Source organism: Hemicordylus capensis, chromosome 8, assembly GCF_027244095.1.
Source record: "Hemicordylus capensis ecotype Gifberg chromosome 8, rHemCap1.1.pri, whole genome shotgun sequence".
In the NCBI taxonomy this organism is placed as follows: domain Eukaryota; kingdom Metazoa; phylum Chordata; class Lepidosauria; order Squamata; family Cordylidae; genus Hemicordylus; species Hemicordylus capensis.
In genome coordinates this window covers 14149099-14161454 of record NC_069664.1, presented here as the reverse complement: position 1 = coordinate 14161454, position 12356 = coordinate 14149099, and the positions used below count along the sequence as shown (strand labels likewise).

Genomic DNA, 12356 nt, shown 5'->3' with positions numbered 1-12356 from the left:
CGAGCCTGGCCTCGCATCCTGCCTCTCACGCGGACGCCGGAGAGGGCTAGCCATTGGCTCGTAAGTGACAGGGGCGTGTCTACGGGCGTGATTGGTTCTGGCGAGACTCTGGCCGCGCAGACGCACCACGCACACACTTTCCATTTGAGGCGTGGATGAGAAGTCGTTAATGGTGGCTGCGCTGTGGCGGCTGCTGCTGCTGCTCGGGGGAGCGGAAGTGGAACGAACGCGGCCTGAGCCCGAGTCCCAGCTCCCTCCGCCACCCCAGCCATGGGGCATGGAGGGCCACAGGTGCCCGCAGCACCGTGGCGGAGGGGAAAGGGCAGTTCGGGGCGGCTCTCAGGTAACGGCCTCTTTCCTGTCTCCCCCACCGTTATTTGTGACGTCAGCAGCCCCCCGTGCCCCCCCCCGTGCTCAAATCCTGCCACGTGTGCGAGCAGCTGTGATCTAACGTCGCGTGCGGCTTTGTCCTCTCTTCTTGGGTGGGGAGAGACTGTTTCCTCTTCTTTCCTATTTGTTCCCATTCTGCTAGCTCTTCCATGACCGTTGCTACAGATGCATCTCTTAGTCTCTGTTTCAGATAGGCATTTGCTCTAAATGCATGCATGCCACTGCATAGAAAGCTGCCATATACTAAATCAGACCATTGGTCCATCTCACTCAGTATTGTCTACACTGACTGGCAGCGGCTTTTCCAAAGTTGCAGGAGCCTTTCTCAGTCTGAGCCCTCTCCTGGAGAAGGATGCCAAGGAGGGCACTTGGAACCTAGATGCTCTTCCCAGAGCTGCTCCACCCCTTAAGGGGAATATATTACATTGCCCACTGCAAACTGTAATGACTGGTCAGTGACTGTAATAAACTTCTACAGTGCCCACATGTGTAGTCTACCATTCATATGCAACCAGGGCAGACCCTGCCTAACTAAGGGGACAAGTCATGCTTGCTACTACAAGACCAGCTCTCCTCCCAACTACTGTGGTAGTGTAGCAAATTCTGAAGTGCAAGTGATCTCCATAACACAGCCCTCCTAGCCACATTGTAATGCCCCATAGCAATGCTCATGCTGGTGGCCACATACCCCACTTAAATAGATGCAATAATTTGGGGTGTTCATTTACAAGCCAAGGGTTGATATTTAATTATGTTTTTTTAAAAAATCTTTTGGAATAGCAAGAGCAGCATATTTCCATTTTGAAAGTGAAGGGTGTTGTGTAACTGCTGAGATCCTGCTGGAAAAAAGTACCAGGACTTCATCCCTGTGGTGCAGCACTACACCACTGGAGCTAGGGCAAAATCCTCTTGCCTGGGTTTGCCTAGTTTAAAGAAAGGGAGGAAAAATCAGGTAGGCTTGATACTAGGGTGAGTCCTGCACAGGATTGCTCGCTTTTGCCTACCCTAACACCTTAACTTCTTTCTCATCTCCCCTACTGGAAAACGTGTGAACCATGATCCAAACTTGACCTAAAAGTTCCCCTAAGCTGTTCTTGCTCTGGGATTCTTGCATGGAGTTGGTAGGGGTGGCCCTTCCATTAAGCAAGGTGAGGCAGTTGCCTCAAGTCGTGGATTATTGGGGTATTGGCAGGCCAGCAGGATATCCCCCTGCTGTCAGCATTGGAGCAACTCTTCAGGACTGATCTTGCACATGTTGAAAGGAGCACCTTCCCTTGTAAAACTTGTGTGAGGGCTTGGTGACATCTGGTCTTCAGTCTATCTGGACACTGCCATAAAAATGTTAAACCAGTGTGATTGCTTAGGCTTACGGACACTAAACTCTCTGTCGTTGAGAAAACAAGACCAAACTCATTAGTGTGGTTAAAAAAAAAGGCAGGTAGGCATGAGGTCGGTCTAAAATCACTGACAACCAGAAAATGTATTAAAAACAAGAACAGGTTTACTTGTGATAAAAAGGTTTCAAAAATGCGAAACAATCAAGCAAACAAACCAGTACAGGAACAGTTGATGAAAGTGTAGGTTGGCAAGAGTACAAAAATTACAAACTGCAACCAACCAAACTTGCTATCCTTCTGTCACAAGGCCTAGCAGACTTCAGTAAGACCAGTTCCCGCACTGCTAACTTCCCTAGCAGTTTCAGCCTGATCTTATACTGCCAGTGTTCTAGCCTTCTGGCTCACAACACCAAGATGTCTAACAGAACCCTTCTCTTTCTCTCCCTTCGGTCCCCTAGGCTGTAACACTGTCCCTTTTATTCAGTTTTAAAGAGATACCTTGGCCCATGAGAAAGTTTACCTTGGGCAACTAGAACCTTTTCTCTCTGCCTGGAGACAACCAGGAGTCACAAAACTCTGCAGCTGACAACTTTTAGCAACATGTTTAACCTTTAGAGAGCTTAGAGTGGACACAGAACAAGGCAAGTTACAAACCATTTTTTTAAAAAAGTAGGAAGTGGGCATTCCTTCACAGCTTGCAAGAAGCTCAAGGAGAGAAGAGCAGGTTGCAACCTGCAGGGTTGATACAAATGGATGATTTTTTAAAAAAAAAATCAAAAATCGGATGTGTTTTATTTAAATTGATTTAAAAAAAAAACCCATAAAGAACCTAGTCAAAGAGATAATCATGAATATTAATCATAATATTCTATGAGCAGGTTAACAGCAGTATATGGGGAAGAGAGATAACGGACCTGATCAGTCCTTTTCTGCAGGTGGTGTACATGCAGCACATGCATACAGTCAAGCCCTTGCTGCCCTCCTCCTCCCACAAGTGCAAAGACAAAGGTCAATGTATGAACAGCGGATTTGCGAGGATGTAGTAGATCTGAGCAAGGAGGAGTCTGGATAGAAATGCGCAGGATGTGGCGGGGAGTGGGGATAGAAAGTGAAACCAAAGGTGAACAGAACATATTAATGCAGTCCTGAGGAAACTTTGTCTATCTTTATCCTCCATTGTAGAAGGGAAATACTTATCATGGTAGCAGGCCATAAGATATAGGTGTTTCCAATAATCTGGAAGACATACCAGCGGGGATTTGAGCCAGCAACCTCTTGCTCCCTAGGCAAGTTACTTCCCCCTTTATTACCTGTTGCATAATGTTAATTCCTTGTGTGGTGCTTGTACAAACAAGAGGGACACTTTACTGGGTGGAATTGTGTTTGTATTTGTATCTTATACTTTGTATTTACAGCACAGAGGTTGGAAGACCTGTTAGGATCTGTGTTGTCAGTTTAAACCATCCTCTGCTCTCTTTGGAACGTGTTGGTGCCTTCTCTTTAGTAAGCAAATCTACCTGGCTCTCAAAGATTTCACCTCTGAGCAATCAGCACTGGCATTTTGCCTTGTGTTTTATGGCTATAAATGGACATAGTGATGTTTGATGTAGAAACCTGGAGAAACCATAGCCTGAGAGGGAAATTGTTACAAGCTTCCTGGCAAGAATGATGCATCAGGATAGTTCCACATCTTCCTTCCAGTCCAAGCCTTTGAGCTTTCTTCCTGCTGTTACTGTGCATGATTCTTGTGCTGTTGCTATATTAGGAAGCCTGTTTTGCATCAGTTGGCACTTAAGGTTCCTTTTTCACATCAACACTCACTCTGTTTCTACACAGAGGTCTTAGCTGGTTACTTAACTAGAATCCCTGGAAATCTGCTGTGTCCCTTGCTGGCTCAGTATCAGTCTCCCCCCACCCCAAATTCCTCTTGGCATGGCACCAAACATGCCGAGGAGCCGTGGAACTCCTTGTGGCTGGTGTATCAAATACTTCTGCTTCTTCAAGTAGTTTTCTCTTCAGCACAGCATTGCAATTTTATTCATTCAAAATGCCTCATGTCACAGTGTATTAGTATTATGCTTTATTACAATCATTGACCCAACAACAAACACACACACACACCCCCCACACAGTCAAGATAATACAAGTAGCGCAAAACATAATGTCAGGGTCTTCACAATACTGACACCTAGGCTGTGAGTCTCTGCATATAAACATTGCAACCCTTATAGGGTTCAGTGTCATGAGAGGTAGGAGATTTTGCCCCCACTCCAGAGTTGCACCAGACTACAGCACTTTACTTTTCCTCACAGGTGTGCATGTGAACTACTTGGGAGGGGGAAATGGATGTACTGTGACACTTTTGTGGTGAGGCTAAACCCCCCTGCCCAATTGTGTTCCAAACTGGGATTCCTAACCTTGTTCCCTCAATGTTGGACTACAACTCCCATCATCCTCTCCCATGATGGCCTTCAGAGGATGGGAGTTGTAGTCCAGTATAATCCAGGGACCCCAGTTTGGAAACCTCTTCCAAATTATAGTCTGTTTATTTTGCATATACCTTGATGGGAGCCTGCCCTTTCTGTAGCTCGTGCTACAGCAGTGTGGACCTGTTGGCAAGTGGGCCACAAATAAAGTCCAAAGTTTGGAGTGTGTGTCTTTTGTATGCCCTGTACCTTACATATGTAGCCCTGCTGTTCTGGGGTGATTCTCCCTTAGTCTCAAGTCAGAGAGTAGACTACAGGTGGGGAGGAATTGCAGACTTCTCTGTGCGATAGCTAGGCCAGTGGGCCCACCTGCTCCTGTCCAGGCATGCCCCAGGCACCTGGTGCCTGTGCTCATGGTTGATCGCCCATGTGCCAGAGCCTAATGGAACCCATTTCTTCACACATCAATAGGCGAAATACCTGTTCATTTTGACTATATTTTGAAAGAGCAGTTCTTGGCGGCTTATTTTGCATAAATTCATGCTGAAACCTGACTGCCATTAATACTCCTACTTAGTACTTTAAGTGGAGGTCTGTTTATATTTGTATCTTATGATGAAATTGTACTGCAGGGAGGTAGGGAAGAATGTTCTTGGGTGTTGGGTTTTTAGATCGTTTAGCGTCAATCTACATAGCTACTAGATACACACACTGCCTCCTGGGGTTTTTTTTAAAGCATGCCTCTTTAATTCTTCAAAGTTGGTAGAATCCCTTAATGCAGGGGTTTTTCAACCTTGGGTCACCAGATGTTGTTGGACTACAACTCCCACCATCCCCTGCTACAATGGCCAAAGGCTGATGTGAGCTGTAGTCCAACATCATCTGGGGACCCAAGGTTGAGAACCCCTGCCCTAATGTGTGCGATACTGGCCAATTTTGTCAACACCCATTGTGATGAAATGAAATTGAATCTTTATTACAGTCCTCAACCAGACAAAATCGTGATGGGTTTTTAATATAGGATATTTAAGTGGTTATCATGGGGATGAGGGCAGTTTATCACCTTTCCTCCTAATATTGAACTACAAAGGAGGTTATAAATAATCAAGGACTTCCATAATGTTTGTGGCAGTGGACAGGTCCTCTCTGTTGAGGTGTATTTGATGTTTTGCAGTAATCACTGTTGATTGCATCTGAAATAATGTTAATTATGTTAATGTTAATTACACCTCAACCTTTCCTCTGGGCAAGGTTACCTCTACCAGAACTCCATTAAAAACTCCATCAAAAAGTAATATGAGAAGTACAAATAAACTTTCATTCCCTTGCCTCTGTCTCTGCCTCCATTGGAAACTCAGTGGGTAGAGGGAGGGCATTCTTATGGCATCCAGATTATGGGGTGGCCTCCCAAGGTAGACCTCTTCATTGCACACTTCTTGAGCTGAAACCATTTTTTCCAATGAGCATTTTCAAATTAAGGCTGCTCTGTATGCACTTTCCCACTTCTGTGCTTACTGTGTGGTGTTTTTATTAAGATTGTTAATGTTTTGGTTAGAAAACTGTGTTACTTTTGAGAACAGACTAATGTAGAAAAGTGAGGTATAAATTTTCCTATAATTTCCCAAGTTGAATAAATCTAATCTTTGTCTTGGATCCAGCTAACTTTTGAATGAGGCTTTCCCAAAAAACCCTCCCCACTGAAATGGCCTGAATCTCCCCACCCACCTCAGCTGATTCTGAAATTCAGGGAGTTGAACATGGTATGACGGATGGGTGTCGGGAGGATGATGAAAATCTGGCTTTGCATCATTTTAAATTTTGTTGGTTGTGCTGGGGTTGCTTTGGCTCCAATTCTGACTTTGCAGGGTTTGAAACAATGTTTGAAATACTTACATTGCATTATGTCAGCTATTTAGCTAAAGGCATTGCAAATAGTATACTATCTGGCAAAGAAAACAAAGCTGCCTCAGATTGATCTGTATTTAACTGACACTGACATTAGGTAAATGTTTTGCCACACTGGCTCCCTGGAACTTAAAATATTTTTTCCAAACGCTGCCACTATGGAGGTCTTTTATTGGTTTCTGATCAAATGTGGCAACTTCTGGCATAGCTTATAACTGCTGAGCTTCTCAGAAGCATTAAGGTAGCTACTGTTGCCCCTTGCATGTAATATAGCTGGTTAAAATGGAAATAAAATTCTGAAAATTAAGGAAATTGGCAAACTGCAAAGTCTGTTCTGTAAAGCCATAATTCTGAAATGTATGTACAGTGTATTCTGCACTGTACTCTTTATGTACAGTGCAGTGGTGATAAACAGCATCTGCAAACAGGGGTTATCAAAAAGCATCAGTCTCTAGGCTGGCTGGAAGAGCTGTTCATATGATGGAGAAACAGTTCTTAATTATGTCTAACTGAATATGCAAACCGGGTCTCCCCGGTCCTAGTCCAGCACTCTAACCACTACACCACACTGGCTCTGGTTCAGCATTGACCAGTTAAAGGTGGGGAGGATGGGGGAAGCATTGACCTGTTAAGCTCTTTTATGCTTTGACAATCCATGTGATTATTTATTTATTTTTTGGCTACATGCATAAATCTAGGAAAATACAAACCATTCTAGAAATTGTAATACACTGTACTTCTTAGGATATGCATTAATTCTTTTAAGTATCCTGGAAGTTGAACTGCCCAGGGACCTTTTTGTATGAGATGATATAGAAATGTAATAAATAAATAAAAATAAAGTTAAACTTTGTCTGCCTCTAGGAGCAGCCTCCCTATCCTGGGTATGGCTCCCACTACTGGAATTCTCAGCCAAGGACTTGCTATCAAAGTTCATATTCAGTTGGACCTGAGCTTCAAAGCCAGGTAGAGTAATTGAGCAATACTTTTCATATGGCTATTTTTGGGGACTGGCTTCTGACAGAATTGTTTGGCTGCTGAATATTTTGCTCCATTGTTGAAAATAAAGTCCACGTCAGAAAGTAGTATGCATATCAAGGAGGATTGTCTTTGTAGGACTGGCCACACGGCAGTTGTACCAGCCTACTTGTGTGACATTCTGACTGTGACAACCTGTGACACATGGTTCAAGGACCTTTTAGTGCAGGAGCCGGTTAGTCTATCTCGCTTAGTATTGTCTTCACAGACAGGCAGTGGCTGCTCCAAGGTTGCAGGCAGGAATCTCTCTCAGCCCTCTCTTGAAGAAGCCAGGGAGGGAACTTGAAAGCTTCTGCTCTTCCCAGAGCGGCTCCATCCCCAGAGAGGAACATCTTATAGTGCTCACACTTCTAGTCTCCCTTTCATATGCAACCAGGGCAGACCCTGCTTAGCTAAGGGGACAAGTCATGCTTGCTACCACAAGACCAGCTCTTCTCTCTAGTCGTTGAAGAATGTCATTGAATGGTCATTGCCATTGAAGGTTGTTACTGCTGCCTCCTGGTCTATGGAGGAGAGCTAGTCTTGTAATAGCAAGCATGAAGTGGCCCCTTTGCTCAGCAAAGGGCCTGCGTTGCTTTGCATTTGGGTGGTTGACTACATGTGAGCACTGTAGTATATGGGGTCATAGCTCAGTGGAAGAGTATATGCATGCTTGCACCCAGAAGGTCCTAAGTTTACTCTGGTGGCATCTCCAGGTAGGGCTGGGAGAGACTCCTGCCTGAAACCTTGAAGAGCCTCTGCCAGTCAATGTAGATAATACTGATCCAGATAGACCAATGGTCTGACTCTGTGTAAGGCAGCTTCCCCCATGTTCCCTGTAAAAGCTGCATCATGATAAACATGTAGTTGGCAGGCCTTCTCCTGACACTGCAGGAACTGCCCCTGCCGCTGTACTGCACCCTGTCACTAAGCTGGTAAAGGTAAAGAATCTCTCTGAGCCAAGCATTGGCAAGCTAACTAGCTCTTGCCCAGGCATTCCTGAAATGCAATATTTTGCTACCTCTGCTGATCATTTCTGCATTATCTCCTCTTATAGGGAATTGACCCTTCCTACACAAATGGTGTTTATGGCACTCCATACTCCTCTGCTCCTGGGACAGGGTCGCCATATCCCAATCTCCCTCAAACAAACGCCTGCTATTCCTCAGGGCATCCTCATGCCCCTTATTCTACAGAATCGTACAGATATCCGTCACCAGCTTTGAACTGGAATTACCCCCCACCAGACTGTCCAACCGAGGGCTCCATGGTGAGGAGGCAAGTACCAGGATACTCTCCACCACAGGTAAGGAAGCTAGTGTGGCCAGGTGACTTAACTCCCTAAAAACTGAGATTTTTAGTCACTTCCCTTTGCCACTAACAGGTGTTAAGTGCTTCTTGGCATAAACCAGCTCCTGGCAAAACTTGGCGACCTAAAGCTTTCCTACTTCATACTTACACCATAATTTCTTAAGCTGCCAGAGAAGAAGAGCCTATTTTTCCTGGCAACTTGTGTTGCCTGATGTTTCTGTGGTAGATTTTATCTCCAGAATCAAATGAGTCTTTTTGAGTTTAGTGGGGGTGCTTCCTAGTTAGCATGTTTAGGATTGTAATCCAAGTATCCAGTGTGGTGAGACACACTAAAATGTTTTGGCCCAGAACTGCAAGGGTTCTTCTCTTTAAACACCCATTCCCATTTTGCAACTCCCTTGTATAGGATGGCATTGCATGTTAAAGTAAATCTTACAAAGGGCTTATTTACAGCCATTTTATAAATACAGCATTATAATGATCCTTCTGCAGTTACCCTCAGCTTGACCTGACTTGGCAGGCCGTAATGCTTTCTTGCAAGCAATGTGTTCTTATTGGCTGAAAATACCATTTTCCCCTGCAGACCCCAGGCTTTCCTGTCCCATCCTATCCCTATGGGGACTGCAGCCGTGGCATCCCTCCACAGGGGCCGCCACCACCCCAGCCAAGACTTCAGGACACAACTTGGCGACCTCCTGGAGTTTATGGGATGCCGCCTCCTTATGGCTGGTCTCCTACACCAGGACCCAGGAATCAATACGTTGCAGAATCCTCTCCACCTTGGCCTGTCAGTGGTCCAGCTGCTCCACATCCTCCAAACAACAATGCAAAGGTACACACTGCTACAGCTGACCAAGTTATTTAGATCCCCCTCCTCTTGCAATCTGTTCTACTGCTTGGGACTTATACTCACTCTTAACCGTTATATATAAACTAGCCCTCTTGTCCATAGTGTTTCATATCTATGACTTGAGCAAAGTAAAACCCAAAGCTCTGGCATAGTTTGCTTTAAACAAAAACAAAAACAAAAAACAGTACTGGAGGAATAGTACTCTTCCGATCTGTAGACTAGTAGCTTAATATCCATCGCCTTCAGCAGCGGTGGTGGATGCGCTCCTAATCCACTTCTACCACACCAAGCCATTTGGTCCTGGCTACTTCACTGCCCAGATGTTTCCTAAGCTTGGTTCCTCAAACAAGGCGGTTTGAGCCTAGAGGCTTAAACCTCTCAGGATGTAAGCATTGGCCTGTCTCCCAGAGCCTTGAGTTATTACCTGGGCTATGGTTTCCCGTTTGTGCTTATGGGGTGTGCAGATACAGAGGTCATTCACACAATCACAAACTGTGTTGTACCCAAGTTTGGGAGCTGTGTGTGCTCCCAGTTTTTGGTTGTGGAAGCAAGGTAGGAGGAAAACCTGGGTAGCTTTTCCTCCTACCTTCCACACAATCACTCCTACCCAGGTTTTCCTTCCACACAACTGAAAATTGTGAGCAGACACAGCTCTAAAACCTGGGTGCAACACAGTTTGTGATTGTGTGATGAATGACCTCACTGTCTACATAGTTTCTTGTGCCCCAGCTGCAGCTTTCAGCAGCTGGGAAGGTCTCTGTGAGACACACCAGCCTTCCCCTTTGGCTACACAGAGGTCTTGTGTGTTTTCCATAGGTGTGATGGCCCTGGCAGCTCTGCTTTCCTAGACTCCATGCAATGTTTCTGGCTCAAATAGCTACTTATTTGCCCCCTATCTTGGCAACATTCGATCTCTTCCAGCACTCATTAGCAGAGCCATCCTTTAAGGGCAATTTCCTGCTTGGATAATTGCCCCAAACTAGGGATCACCCTGTTGTTTGGGGTCTTTCTCTCAGCTCAACAATCTCTCTGCTCCTCTCCAGCACTGTGGAGCTTGATCTCCCAAGTTTCTAGTATTCTGTTCCTCTGGAAGTGCTTCTGGGCTTGCAGAACACATGCAGGAGGTTGCCTGAGAATCGCGTCACTGGGTTGTGCATTGTGATGTCATTCTGACAGGTTCAAAGCACAGGTCTTGTCCCCAGGGGTCTTCGGTGCTCAGACCTTTTTGCATTACCATCCTGAGGATGGAGACCTTGCTGATCAGCAGAGAGTTGCACTGGCAGTTTTGGCGGCCTAAAGATCTGCTTCAATGCAAGATGTGGGGTGAGAGAACTGGTAGATCTGGACACAATGTTGAAGTCTCTCTGTGTTTTACTTTAGGAATCCTCTTATAGCCAGTTGGAACAAGGAGTTAACCAGCACAGCTACTATCCTGAAGCCAATCACCTGCCTTCTGGGACCATGGATGAATACAAGCCAGGACAACTTGACACTAAACGATCTGCTTCCAACTCCAAAGTGCAGTACAGTGCACAACCCCAACTGTATGATAATGTACATAGGAAGCAATCGGTGATGGTTGATCATGGACCAAGCTCTAAAATTGATGTGCAGCCTCCATTAGAACACACGGATGTGCAGCCAGAAATTCAGAAAGTTATGGAAGTTATGGAGGGAGTTGAACAGTTGGAAGAAGAGGTAGATGAATTTGTGGGGAAAAAGATGGACAAAGCTTATCGGATGCTGGAGGAAATGCTGACCAAGAAGTTGTTGGAGCTGGACTCCATAGAGACAGGAGGTCAGGACAATGTGCGTCAGGCAAGAAAAGAGGCTGTTCACAGAATCCAGGCCATATTGGAAGAACTGGAAAGAAAGGGGCTTTAATTTGCTTTGCAACGTTCCTAAAACCAAGTCCTGGAATGCCCAAAGATCCCTGGCTTTGCTCAATCCTCAGCCCTTTTGGCCATCCAAAGCAATAAAGTGGTGACTTGCGTTCTGATTTTAATACAACGCACAGTGAGCCGAATAAAACACCAGACGCAAATTCTTAGTGTTCTTTCCAATGAATGTAGGGGAAAGGTTGAAATGCTGACCTTTACGGTGGAAGATGCTCTAGGTGGGGTAGTCTCCATGGATATCTGCACACTTTCCACCCACAGGAAGAAAGGGATTGTGTTAAAGGACTTCTTGATATCAGGATGTGCATCTCTGAAGAGATCTCTTGGCACACCAAGGACTCCTGACAGATTAACGCAACTGTCAAATCTTTGTATGGTACAGAGAGATTAGTTGCAACACAGCACCAGTAAAACCAAGACTTCAGTCTCCATAGCCACCCATCTTGTGTATTATTTACAGTTTTCTTGCTTCTTGTCATAGAAATTGTGTAGGGTTATGTATCTTTTTTATCTATACAGTGTTAAGTGAAACCATACTGATGAACCAGTCAGTAGGGCAACCAAAGCCAGTACTGCTTTCATGCCTTTCCCCTTGTATCATGAAGGTATAATCCAATGCTTTTTATGGGCCAGGCAGAAGGAACCTAGGAGATGCTTGGGAATGTTGTTGTAAGCGCTTTGGCCTAGGGACACTGGAGGACAAATGCATTTGTTATGTCATTTCATGTGTTTTTATATTTCACTTTAATCCGTGTAACTGGTGGTTCTGTACAATGAGCTCTGCTATCAGGAGTGGGACCGGCAAGGCTTCCACTGTGTGTACCTCCTAGCTCATCACAAAGTTGTCCTTGTTCCATATGACAAATCTTGATGAGTTTTAAAATATGCACTTATTACAAGAAGTTTTGAAAACAATACTATTGGTGTCAGATCATTAAAATAAGTTGGATGTGACTAAAAGCTTGGTATTGTCGGTGATCGATCTTTATGCTATAGGATGTGTGCATATATTAGCTGAAAGCCTCAAGAGTACAATTGAAATAGTCATTCTCTGGGAAGACATTCATTTCTGTGAGAGAAGAGGGTAATACCTACTACCTGAGTTCTTCATTTATTATATTTTGATACCGCCTGATATGTCCCCATTCAGCCATGATACTTGCTGGGTGATTCCAGGCCAGTCACATCTCTCTCAGCCTAACCTACTTAACAGGGTTGTTGT

At 44.9% G+C, this 12356-nt stretch overlaps 1 protein-coding gene across 2 annotated transcripts; it reads left to right on the top strand.

Moving 5' to 3' along the window:
• The first annotated feature begins 119 nt into the window (after positions 1 to 119).
• LOC128333976 (BAG family molecular chaperone regulator 4-like) lies at positions 120 to 12094 on the top strand. 2 transcript variants are annotated; one of them, XM_053270132.1, is made up of 5 exons: positions 121 to 343; positions 6923 to 7024; positions 8133 to 8381; positions 8970 to 9218; positions 10617 to 12094. In XM_053270132.1, the coding sequence occupies exons 1-5, from the start codon at positions 170 to 172 to the stop codon at positions 11118 to 11120; spliced, it is 1278 nt and encodes a 425-aa protein (XP_053126107.1). In that variant the 5' UTR covers positions 121 to 169; the 3' UTR covers positions 11121 to 12094. The 2 variants fall into 2 exon arrangements, with proteins under 2 accessions (XP_053126108.1, XP_053126107.1); XM_053270133.1 differs by lacking the exon at positions 6923 to 7024 and having other exon boundaries at positions 120 to 343.
• The last annotated feature ends 262 nt before the right edge of the window (positions 12095 to 12356 follow it).